General features: G+C 46.0%; 1 protein-coding gene across 2 annotated transcripts in view; it reads right to left on the bottom strand.

The window, feature by feature from the left end:
* The window catches only part of LOC140464558 (otoancorin-like), a 58,618-nt gene that overhangs the window by 43,140 nt on the left and 2,672 nt on the right, over positions 1-12,806 (bottom strand). For both annotated transcript variants that reach the window (XM_072559790.1, XM_072559791.1), the window contains exons 3-10: positions 10,390-10,622; positions 6,517-6,620; positions 6,317-6,423; positions 5,663-5,802; positions 5,362-5,485; positions 3,976-4,191; positions 1,618-1,785; positions 309-449 (exon numbers count right to left, since the gene is read on the bottom strand). In XM_072559790.1, coding sequence (XP_072415891.1) covers positions 309-449; positions 1,618-1,785; positions 3,976-4,191; positions 5,362-5,485; positions 5,663-5,802; positions 6,317-6,423; positions 6,517-6,620; positions 10,390-10,622 — 1,233 coding nt within the window. The remainder of the gene's footprint in view (positions 1-308; positions 450-1,617; positions 1,786-3,975; positions 4,192-5,361; positions 5,486-5,662; positions 5,803-6,316; positions 6,424-6,516; positions 6,621-10,389; positions 10,623-12,806) is intronic.

Genomic DNA, 12,806 nt, shown 5'->3' with positions numbered 1-12,806 from the left:
AGGGCCTGAATGGCTACACCTGTTCCTAATTCATATGTTTGACATCATAAAACTTGTCTTTTAGATAGTGCAGAAGGGTAGTCTCACACAGGGAAACCATCCCCAGCCAAACAGAACTGTGGAAGTCCAGAAAACACAACAAAGTAAAGCTGAAATAGGAACTGGGGTATTACAGGCCCAATCCCACTTGTGAATGCTGAAAGTTCTGGAAAAAAAAACTTCTTTATCATGTTCTCTTTATAAATTCATAGCTCAATTACACAATATTAAGATGCTGTTTAAGCCACAGGTTAATGTGGGAAACAAACCTGACTTCTCCTCAGCTCCTTGTGGTCAAGCCGAGTAATATTGTAGTCCTTTACTTTCAGCAGGCTGGATACAGACAATTCTTTTAAGAAGGACCCGTTCAACAGGTCCAACACAGAAGAGATATCACTGGTTTCGACCATCTGTAAATCAGAATAAACGCTCAGGATTGAGAGAAGAAAAACTGAAAACAAGCAAGAGTAGATTGGTTAGTGGGGTTGGATCACATGCGATCCAGGGGGAGCTAGTCAATTGGATATAAAATTGCCTTGAAGGTAGAAGACAGAATGTGGTGATTAAGGGTTGTTTTTTGGACTGGACTCCTGTGAACAGAGGTGTGCCACAAGGCTTGGTGTTGGATCCACTACTTTTCATCTTTTATATAATGATTTGGATTTAAATGTAGGAAGCATGGTTAGTAAGTTTGCAAATGACACCAAAATAGTGGGGTAGAGGACAGGGAAGATTACCTCAGAGTACAACAGGACCTTGATCAGATGGGCCAATGGGCTGAGAAGTGGCAGATGCAGTTTAATTTAGAATACAGTGAAGTGACTCATTTTGCTAAGGCAAACTAGGGCAGGACTTATACAAGTTAATGGTAGCGCTCTATGGAGTGTTGCCAAACGAAAAGACCTAGGGGTGCAGGTACATAGTTCCTTGAAAGTGAGTTCGCAAGTAGATAAGGTGGTAAAGAAGGCATTAGACATGCTTGCCTTCATTGGTCTAACATTGAGTATAGGAATTGGGATGTCATGTTGCAGCTGTGCAGGACATTGGTGAGGCCATTTTTGGAATACTGTTATCAATTCTATAGGAATTTCTGCACTTCTGTAGGAAAGATGTTAAACTTAAAAGGATACACAATAGATAAACAAAGACATTGCCAGAACTGGATTGTTTGAGCCTAAGGGAGATGCTGAAGGGGCATGAGGGGCATGGATAGGGTAAATAGCCACAGTCTTTTTCCCAGGGTGAGGGAGTCCAAAACTAGAAGGTATAGGGTTATGGTGAGGGAAAAGATTTAAAAAGGACCCGAGGGATAGGTTTTTCGTGCAGAGTGTGGTGCGAGTATGGAATGAACTGCCAGAGGTGGTGGTGGAGGCTGGGACAGTTACAACATTTAAAAGGCATCTGGATGGGTATATGAATAGGAAGGGTTGAGGGGGATATGGCCAAATGCTGGCAAATGGGACTAGGTCATATTGGGATGTCTGATTGGTATGGATGAGTTGGACTGAAGGGTCTGTTTCCATGTTATATAACTCTATGACCAGCAGGGCAATTGTGAGATTAAAGATTACAGATTACCTTAGTGACCACTGCCATGCGTTGGACTGCGGAAAGCTGTGCTGCATGTTCAGACAGTGTGCCTCTTACAGCCTGAGCCAGTCCCTCAGCGCTCATGTTGTACAACAAGCCTGCGCTGACTCCCAACATGAGCTCGCCCAACTGGCTAATGTTAAACACCGACAACTGCTGCAAAGTGGAGGGAATAAAACAAAGACATGCAGAAGTCCCACTGAAAAAGTGCCCTTCCCATTGACTACTAAATGTCACCATAAAGTAATACAACGTACATGGAGACCATTCAGTCCATCAAGCCTCTGCTAGTGCTTTTGAAATATCTATCCAATTGTCGCATTCCCCTGTTAATCCCTTATACCCTGACAGAATTTTTTTATTTCTTATAATTTCTCTTTTGAAAGTTGGTGCTGAATCAGATTCCACATTCCAGAAATAACTTGCTGTGTAAGACAGTCGCCAATTGTTTGTAAGCAGTGGGCTGAATCTTCCCCAGGTACTAGATGATGTGGGCGTTGGTGAGAGAGCTGACAAAATCACGTGTAAGTAACATTGTAATCTCAAGACCAAAAAGTCCTGTTTACTAATGGCAAGACAAGAGCTACACTCACGAGCAATTTGCATACATCAGCTGCGGCTGGTCACAGGGTCAGCATCACAAACATCCAAGGAGAGTAGGCTTGCTGGTGCAGCTCAAACAGGCAGGGGATTTGGAGTAAGATAGTTAGAGAACTGCACAAAGATCAGTCCAGAACCAAAAAAGGACAGTAAGGTTTAGGGCTGGGGAAGGTCCTTGATTACAAAGTTGATCTTGCTATTAACTGTGCCACATGTGCCCTGCATTGCCTTCAGTATTCATGTGAATCATAAATATCGAGGCCAAATAGAGAATAGCTGCAACCATAACTAGGCTGAGTGGTCTTTACCTATCTGAGGAGTGGCCTGTACTTGTCAGAGACATGAAGCCCTTCAAGGGGCGGCTGCATTGATCAGTGTAGGTTGAAGTCATCTGTAATTATAACTTCATGCGTGTGAATTGTACATATTAACCATGTTATTGGCCATTACAGACTGAAGATAGTCATCACTGTGAAGCAAAAGTAATCCCAGTTGACCACAAGGGCAACACAGGAGAAAGGTAATGCATAGGCTAGCTCATATGTGAGGAATGGAACTGATTTCTCTCCCAACTTGAGCTCTATGTATTTGCCAACCTGCTCTTCGCTATAATGGTGGTCTTTCTGGGATGATATGGGACTGGGAGGAGAATCGTACAACACATCGAATCTCTCGCTATGTCTTTGTGACATGACTTGTGTTGATTTATCAGAAGATGATTGCTACGTCAAAGTTCCAAGTAGGGGGTGCTCCATATTGGAGTCCTCCAATATTCTGCTGGGTGCAGGAGAATGCTATGCTGTTATCTTTGTGAGAGGTGAATGTTGACTCCCCACATTACTGAGGGTCAGATCTTTTTTCTGATATTTCCCACTCTGGAAGCATGACCAATGGGTCCAGCCAGAGCAGAAGGTATTGTCCCTGCTAGTGTGATGCAATGAAATGGAGGAGGAACTGCAAACCCAAGTCCAGCAATGACCTCCAGCTGACAGTGAACAGCCTCCACATGAAGACCTTAACAGTAGAAGATCCCCTCAGGATGTGCCAAGGGGAAGTGAGGGCAGGGGTAGTCACGAGTTCTGGTCCCTCTGGGTCAGAGGGGTGCAACGTTGTCATGGCCTGAGGGTCTCCCATGACCTCTAAGCTGTGTGGCCTTGCAGCCGTTTGCAGATTCTCCACATGTGCCAATGCACTGGCTCCCATGGATGGACCTTGGAGGTCGACACAGTATAGAACATAATGACTCAGAACCCTGGCAGTGACATGATGACCTTCTCCTTGAGAACTCTCATATTCCCAGACATGTCACAGAACCAGGCCAGCTGCTGGAGCAGGACCTGAGACAGGGCAGAGTGAGTGGCCATCCTATCCGGGTCGTCATCAAGGTGACAGCTGAGCATTTTTTTAATGCAGCTGGTTCCTTCCAAGGAGACCCTGGGCTCCATGTGGGATCACTCAATCCTCACCTACAAATCTATCAAGGCTGTGACTGACGTCATTTGTGCCAGATCATACCCTCTCGTCTCCCAGTGGTCAGGTTAATGCTACAGCCTCGTGAGGAGAACCACTCTCAGAAAGTCTCCAAAATTGACACTGGTAAAATTCAGCTCAGCGTCCTCCAGTTACTGCCCCATACATCGATGGAATCAAATTCCATGCAGCCACTCTCTGTATTTTCTCAAAATGCAAAGGTTTCCTCCTTAAGATACAGGCCTGTTCAAGTTCTCCAATTGGGCTACTATTCACCTTACTGTCACCAATAAACTTGTCGATGAGGACGATCATCTGGCTCTTTGTCCACCCGGTCACTGTCCTTAAGACAGAAATGGCATTCCGCACAGCTTCTGCGGACAGTGATTCAAGCTGTGTGAAGGACAGCCCAGCAATTGCATCAGAGATGGAGTCCAACGATTCATTCAGGGTTTGATTTTTTAGAACTAATTCCAGGAGCTGGGATTTTAACTGAGAAAAAGGAAGAAATGTAAAGAGTTAAGTTTCTGCCATTGCAAAGTCCAATTTGGACTCATTAAAGGTGCTGCCAAAGTGACAAAGCTTACTGGAGGGTTCATTACAAACGAAAAAGATGTGTCAACCGCTCACTGTCACATTGTAACAAAATCTGGCAATGTCTCATCTGTATTTTCAAATTCCTTCAAGGCCTCAGCCCTTCCACTTTCTGTAATCCCCAGAACCAACCCTGGAAGCCCCTTCACACCTATAATCCTGGCTTTTTACTTGTATTCATTCCACCACTGGTGGCTTTAACTTCAAACTCTGGAATTCCCACTCCAAACCTTTCCTCCTCTCTTTCACTCCTTCATAAATATGGACTAAGAGGAAGAGTAGGCCATTTGGCCCTTCAAGCCTGCTCCAGCTTTCAGTAAGATACTGGCTGCTCTGATTTTAACCTCAACCCTCACATTCCTGCATATCCTCAATAACCTTTTATCCCCTTGATGATCAACAGTCTATCCAACTCTGCCTAAAAATATTTAAATATTCTGTATCCACTACCTTTTGAGGAAGGGAATTCCAAATACAAATATGCTCCTTAAAACCTAACTCTGTGGTCGTTGTTTAAATCTGGACGTGTGCAAGACAATATTGCCCCTTTATCCTCTGGAACGGTCGCCACTTGGTGTCCTCCTACTTAAAGAAATGAGCAATGCTCTGGTACATCTGTGTCAGTGTCAATGGGCTACTTGGCCAAGGTATTCATCACAAAGGATTCTAGTTGTCACCAGCTGTAAGCTCTCCAGCAGAGGCTGCAGTTATGGTAGCCTGGAACAGAACAATGGTTGCTCCTTCCCCACTCTCAGGATTGAGGAGGATACTGAGGCCTATTAGAGTTCCTCTGACATCTGCCTAATCTGTCCAGCATTGTCAGGTATTCCCTCACATCTTTATCTAATTTCCCCTTAAACTTATCTATGCTGCACACCACCATTATTCTTTGTGGTAGTGAGTTGCACATTTTCACCACTCTCAGGTAAAGAAGCTTCTACTGAATTTCTTTTTGGATCTCTTGGTTACTGTGATATTTAAAGCCCGAGGTTTTTGTCTCGTACACAAGCAGAAACAAATATCTTGTGTAACCCCCCCCCCCCCCCGTGTTCCCTAAGAATGTCCTACCTTCCTCACAGCAACTTGGAACCCCTTGAGACGGTTGCACTTTATCATCTGGTGCAGTAAGCTGCGAGCCTCCCCTGCGTCCAGCTCCTGGACGTTGTCGAAGAAACAGACCAGAAGACCAAGTCTGGGAAAGTTCAGAGAGTGAGAGAGAGAGAGAGAGACCAAATCAAGTCACGTTCCCAACTGCTGAGACATGCTTTCGTGTATGAGAGAAGGGAAGCAGGACGTCACATCAGAGTGTGGAGGGGCTGGTCTGAGCAATGATTTGAAGGCAGAGTGTGGAGAAGGAGCTGCTGTTTACCTGTACACTGTGGAAGTGTTGATCAAGTCAAAGCCACTGGCATCAATCCTTTCTTGGAAAGCTTTGGCAGTCGCAGGTGTAATGTCATACACTGAATCCAGCTGCTTTGTCGCATTGTCATAATTAATGAACAGTCGAATCTGAGTTTAAAGAAAACACACACACATACCACCGCCCCCAGTAAATTAGAATGGGTATTTCAGTTACTCCAGTCTACCCTTAAAGAGGGTCATTCAACATTAGCAAGCCCTCCTTAATCTCCTCCACCACTGTAACATCCTGTAGCCCTATAACCTTTCAAAATCACAGCACTCTTTCCAATTCTAGCCACCAGTTCAATACCCATTTTTACTCCACAATGTAAACCTCTTTAATTTAAGTGAAGGTGTGAGCAGGGATGAATAGACCTTCTTTATGGATCTTCACATGTTGACTCAGCTGTGAAGAAAGGCGTGGAAATAGAATCATTGGAACAATGACAATGCGTGATGCTGTTCATTTTTATTCAACAAACCAATCATTGGCCTCTTTCAGACATATTCAAAGGATACAAGCGATCGTGGAATAAGAACATGCCCCTCACAAATGCTATCCTGACTGATTTTGACTAATTTGGAAAAGAGTCAAACTCCATTCTGATCCCCTATTTCTCACCTCATTTGGATTGATCTTCTGGATCTCCTCAAGAGGCAGGTGGACAATATATTGACCCAAAAACCACAGGTTCTCAGCAGTGATCCACGATCCTGACCCATTCAGCCCTGTTTTGGGGAAAGTGAACAAAGATTCATCAATTGTGAAATGTCCGTCCCTTTCTTGAAAGGGCCAATCCATTCCAGTTCAGGTCAACCTACCAGGTGGCTTATAGGATCGTTGCAGTGTTTGCCTCATCCATTCATATATCGCTCTTCGTGTGCGAGCAGCCATTTTGTTATAGAGCTCCTTAAAAACTGTTGTTCTGAAAGAACCAAAGTAATTCTTCTTTTTATCAACTGGGAATCAAAACGCATCATGAAAGGCAAGATTTATCACCAGATGAAACTGCAAAAGTCAATAAATGGAGCTTTGTAGACATTAAACATCCATTCACAGCAACAGAGACTTGCTAGGGTTGGACTTTCCAGTTGGACTCAACTGTTGGTCAGTTGAGTTCACACATTCAGTTAACAAGGAACATTGTCAATTCAGAAGCTGGTACAACAGCAACAGACAGAGGCTCCATTTCAGGACTACACAAAGACTGGCCACCCCATTCCCCCAGACCTCCCCCTCACTGAGGATAAATGTTTAGTCCTCACCTTTATCCTTCTACAGTCCCAGATTAATGAGTTCAACACACGCTGCGACCTTGAACGTTTCTTCCGCCATCTCTACGCCTCCTTTTACAACCAAGACAGCTGCCCACCCACCGAGAACCCCTTCTCCCACCTCCAACATACCCCATCCACCTGGATACCCCGTGCTGGCCTGCTACCCACCCTTGACCTCTTCATTTCAAACTGCCGCCATGATATCAACCACCTCAACCTGTCCAACCGCCTCCCCCACTCCACAGTCCAACCTCTTGCCCTCACAACATATAGCCCTCCACTCCAACCCCAACCTCACCACCAAACCAGCGGACAAAGGGGGTGCAGTGGTAGTTTGGCACACTGACTTCTACCGCCCCCTCAATCATGACCTCACCCCCATCACCAAACCATCATCTCCCAGACCACACACAACCTCATCATCTCAAGGGATTTCCCACTCACAGCTTCCAACCTCATAGTTCAGGAGACCTGCACCACCCAAATCTTCCTCCCATCCAAGATCCACAAGCGTAACTACTCCAGCCGACCTAACGTCTCAGCCTGCTCCTGCCCTACCAAACTCATCTCCACCTACTTCGATATTGTCTTAACCTCCCTAGTCCAGGAATTCCCCACATACGTTCGGGATTTCCCACTCACACCGTCCACCTCCTCCAAGACCTCCGTTTCACCGGCCCCCAACACTTCATATTCACCATGCACATCCACTGCCTCTACACCTCCCTCCGCCATGACCAGGGCCCCCAAGCCCTCCATTTCTTCCTCTCCTGACGTCCCCACCAGTACCCTTCCACTGATACCCTCATTTGTTTGGCTGAACTGGTCCTCACCCTCAACAATTTCTTCTTCCAATCCTCCCACCTCCTCTAGACAAAAGGGGTAACCATGGGCACCTGAATGGGCCCCGGCTATGCCTGTCTCTTTGTCGGCTACATAGAACAGTCCATCTTCCGTAGTGTCATCGGCACCATTCCCAACCTCTTCCTCTGCTACATTGATGACTGCATCAGCGCCACTTCATCCTCCCATGAGGAGATTGAGCAGTTCGTCAACTTCACCAACACATTCCACCCCGACCTTGAATTCACTTGGACCATCTCTGACACCTTCCTCTGCTCCATCTATGAGGATCGACTCAACACTGACTTTTTTTTTTACAAACCCACCGACTCCCACAGCTACTTGGACTATTACACCTCCACCCATTCTACCTCCTTATTCCCAATTCCTCCGATTTGGCCGCATCTGCTCCCAGGAGGACCAGTTCCACCACAGAACACACCAGATGGCCTTCTTCTATAAAGGCTAAAATTTCCCCTCCCACGTGGTCGAAGATGCCCTCCAATGCATCTCATCCACGTCCCACACCTCTGTCCTTGAACCCCACCCATCCAACCTCAACAAGGACAGACCCTCCTGGTCCTCACCTTCCACCCCACCAACCTCCACACAAATTGCATCATCCCACCAACATTTCCATCACCTATAAATGGACCCCACCACCACAGACATATTTCCCTCCCCACCCCTATCAGTTTTCCGCTTTACGCAAAGGCCATTCCCTCCACAACTACCTGGTCAGGTCCACGCCCCCCCCAAACAAGCCACTCTCTCCTCCCGGCACCTTCTCCTGCCACCGCAGGAATTGCAAAACCTACACCCACACCTCCTCCCTCACCTCCGTCCAAAGCCCCAAATAAGCCTTCCACATCCATCAAAGTTTCACCTGCACTTCCACACATCATTTATTGTATCCATTGCTTCCAATGCGGTCTCCTCTACATTGGGGAGACCGGACACCTTCTTACAGATAGTTTCAGAGAACATCTCCGGGACACCCTCACCAATCAACCCCACCGCCCCATGGCCAAACATTTCAACTCCCCCTCCCACTCTGCCGAAGACATGCAGGTCCTGGGCCTCCTCCATTGCCACTCCCTCACCACCCGATGCCTGGAGGAAGAATGCTTTATCTTCCACCTCGGTACCCTTCAACCCCAGGGCATCAATGTGGACTTCACCAGTTTCCTCATTTCCCTTTCCCCAACCTTACCCCAGTTCCAACCTTCCAGCTCAGCACTGTCCTCATGACCTGTCCCACCTGTCAACCTTCCTTCCCACCTATTCACTCCACCCTCCTCTCCGACCTATCACCTTTACCCCCACCTCCATCCACTCCCAGCTCCCTTCTCCCCAGCCCCACTCCCCTCCCATTTATCTCTCCACCCCAAAGGCTCCCAGCCTCATTCCTAAAGAAGGGTTCCGGCCTGAAATGTCAATTTTCCTGCTCCTTGGATGCTGCCTGACCTGCTGTGTTTTTCCAGCAACACACTCTCAACTCTGATCTCCAGAATCTGCAGACCTTGCTGTCACCTGGGTTATATAGTCCATCCTCCAGAGGGTGCTGGAACCTACACCATTCTGACTCACTGAACCATGGCTGACAACTCTCAACCTACAATCAGGCTGACTAGAGGAGTAAAGCATTTCATCCGCATCCCACTGGCATAATGTTAAAGATGTAGCTTCTAATTACATTCTCACTCTTGAAAAATACCAATGGGAATAAGCTACAGGTCAGTGCATGACAATGAAGAAAGAGAAAGTCTTGTACCTCAATGATAAAAATCACAAAACACCGTGTCATAGTCCAACAGGTTTACTTGGAAGCACTAGCATTCGGAGCACTGCTCCTTCATCAAGTGAAGCATAAGATCATAGGACACAGAATTTATAGCAAAAGTTTACAGTGTGATGTAACTGAAATTATATATTGAAAAACGCCCGGATTGTTTATCAAGTCTCTCATCATTTAGAATGGTTTCAGTTCTTTCAAATGTAACTTCCAGAACTTTCTTAAAGTTACATTCTCAAGTGAACTTTAACAGTAGGTGCCATGTTGGCCCAGATAATGCATTAAAGGTATGAGATGCCCTGTGTGAGGCTGTCTGTGATCCAACATTCAGATTGATTCTAATCTACAAAAGGGATTTACAGAATCTAACATGGATTTATGCAGTTTTTGAGCAAAATAAAAAGTATTGTGATGTGGGAAACGTGGCAGCCAAATTGTTCACAGCAAATTCCCACAAACAGCAAGAGGTGCCAATAATCAGATTCTTGTTTTTGTGAGACAGGTTGATGGATAAACATTGACCAGTGAGAAACATTCTCCAATAGTTTCAAGCTTCCTTAAGTGGCCCAGTGAATGTTGCTGGAAAGGACAGGGGGTGGACAAACTGAGGCTCCTCTCTGTGGTCCTCACTGTCCAGTAGCACCAGGTCATTGACAATCTCTCAGGCAAAGGATCACCAGGCTGCTCAAGGCAATGAGAAAAACAAACTTCTAGAATACACCCAGGGAATATTACCGTAGGTTAGAAAGCACGCTGCGAAAGGATAAGTTATATCTTACATATTTTTAAATGTCTCTTCATGAAGATCTTTGGGCAGGTTCAGAACCATCTCTGGCTGTAGGTAGATGCCTGAAGTCAGTCTCAACGTCTCAATCACCAGCTCCAAACACTGAAGGGAACTGATCAATGGTAAACATTTCTTCCAGCTGGTCTCAAAGAGAGAACGGTTCCCTCCGGGTATCTGCATTAACTGGTTTTTAATATCCCCAAAGTCGATGGTGGTAAATGCAGTCTAGGTAAATGAGAGAGACAGAGAGTGAGAGGCAGAGAGATTTTTATATAGCTACCATGCCAGAGAGCCAGCACAAAATGACAAAACAGATAACAGAATGAACTCCAAGGATTAACCCACAAGGCTGCATTAGATTAAGGTTAAGGTTCCATAGCATTTAGATTTTAGGGATGTTTAGATTGAAATTTGAGAGATGTTGAAATAGAGTAAATTGGGAGAAGCTATTTCTGCTGGTTGAGGAGGCTAGGTCTAGGGCCATTGTCCAAAGATTAGAGGCAGACCATGCAGGATTTGGAAAGGCAAGGACTGATTCGGGATAGTCAACATGGCTGTGTGTGTGGGAAATCATGTCTCACAAAGTTGATTGAGTTTTTTGAAGAAGTAACAAAGAAGATTGATGAGGGCAGAGCAGCAGATGTGATCTATATGGACCTCAGTAAGGCATTCCACAAGGTTCCCCATGGGAGACTGATTAGCAAGGTTAGATCTCATGGAATACAGGGAGAACTAGCCATTTGGATACAGAACTGTCTCAAAGGTAGAAGACAGAGGGTGGTGATGGAAGGTTGTTTTTCAGACTGGAGGCCTGTAACCAGGGTGGAGTGCCACAAGGATCGGTGCTGGGCCCTCTACTTTTTGTCATTTACATAAATGATTTGGATGCGAGCCTAAGAGGTACAGTTAGTAAGTTTGCAGATGACACCAAAATTGGAGGTCTAGTGGACAGCGAAGAGGGTTACCTCAGATTACAACAGGATCTGGACCAGATGGGCCAATGGGTTGAGAAGTGGCAGATAGAGTTTAATTCAGATAAATGCAAGGTGCTGCATTTTGGGAAAGCAAATCTTAGCAGAGCTTATACACTTAATGGTAAGGTCCTAGGGAGTGTTGCTGAACAAAGAGACCTTGAGTGCAGGTTCATAGCTCCTTGAAAGTGGAGTCGCAGGTAGATAGGATAGTGAAGGTGGCGTTTGGTATGCTTTCCTTTATTGGTCAGAGTATTGAGTACAGGAGTTGAGAGGTCATGTTGCGGCTGGACAGGACATTGGTTAGGTCACTGTTGGAATATTGCGTGCAATTCTGGTCTCCTTCCTATCGGAAAGATGTTGTGAAACTTGAAAGGGTTCAGAGAAGATTTACAAGGATGTTGCCAGTGTTGGAGGATCTGAGTTACAGGGAGGGGCTGTTTTCCCTGAAGCGTCGGAGGCTGAGGGGTGACCTTATAGAGATTAACAAAATTATGAGGGGCATGGATAGGATAAATAGACAAAGTCTTTTCCCTGGGGTCATGGAGTCCAGAACTAGAGGGCATAGGTTTAGGGTGAGAGGGGAAAGATATAAAAGAGACCTAAGGGGCAACATTTTTATGCAGAGGGTGGTACGTGTATGGAATGAGCTGCCAGAGGATGGGGTGGAGGCTGGTACAATAGCAACATTTAAGAGGCATTTGGATGGGTATATGAATATGAAGGGTTTGACGGGATATGGGCCGGGCGCTGGCAGGTGGGACTAGATTGGGTTGGGATATCTGGTCGGCATGGACGGGTTGGACCGAAGGGTCTGTTTCCGTGCTGTACATCTCTATGACTCTATGATTGAAAGTAGGAAAATATTTCTAAACACTAATTTGCGATCTTCCCCTCAGATAAGGATGAGTGGATGTTGCAGGACAATGACTCTGCCACATTCTGGCCTCTGTCCTGAAGTTGTCAGGGAGGGAAAGCTCAACACCAACCTTCCCAATCTGAAAAGTCTCCCTGTATTGCTAGGTTTCCACAAAGGGCCCTTGTAGGGAGACCTCAGCTCATCAGAGCAGGATAAGGCCAGTGTCCCCTCAAAGCTTAAAAATGTGTTGCTGGAAAAGCGCAGCAGGTCAGGCAGCATCAAAGGAACAGGAGAATCGACGTTTTGGGCATAAGCCCTTCTTCAGGTGGGCCTATTCCACCATTCACCCTAACCCAACCCCTCAAGCCTATTCCACCATTCAGCTGAACGGTGGCTGAATTAAGTTTCAACTCCATTCACCATCCTTTACTCCAGATATTAAAAAAAGATCCTGCGATCTCACTCTTGAAAGCTTCTACTGACCCCCACCATCCATAGCCTTTTTGGGGAGAGTTGTTTTTTGTGTTCAGTCACGGGATGAAGGCATCACCAGCCAGGACACCAGTTCTTCAAGAAAGT

The sequence above is a fragment of the Chiloscyllium punctatum genome, chromosome 40, assembly GCF_047496795.1.
Source record: "Chiloscyllium punctatum isolate Juve2018m chromosome 40, sChiPun1.3, whole genome shotgun sequence".
In the NCBI taxonomy this organism is placed as follows: Eukaryota; Metazoa; Chordata; class Chondrichthyes; order Orectolobiformes; family Hemiscylliidae; genus Chiloscyllium; species Chiloscyllium punctatum.
The sequence above is the reverse complement of the archived record's forward strand: the minus strand, read 5'-3'. Positions and strand labels throughout refer to the sequence as shown.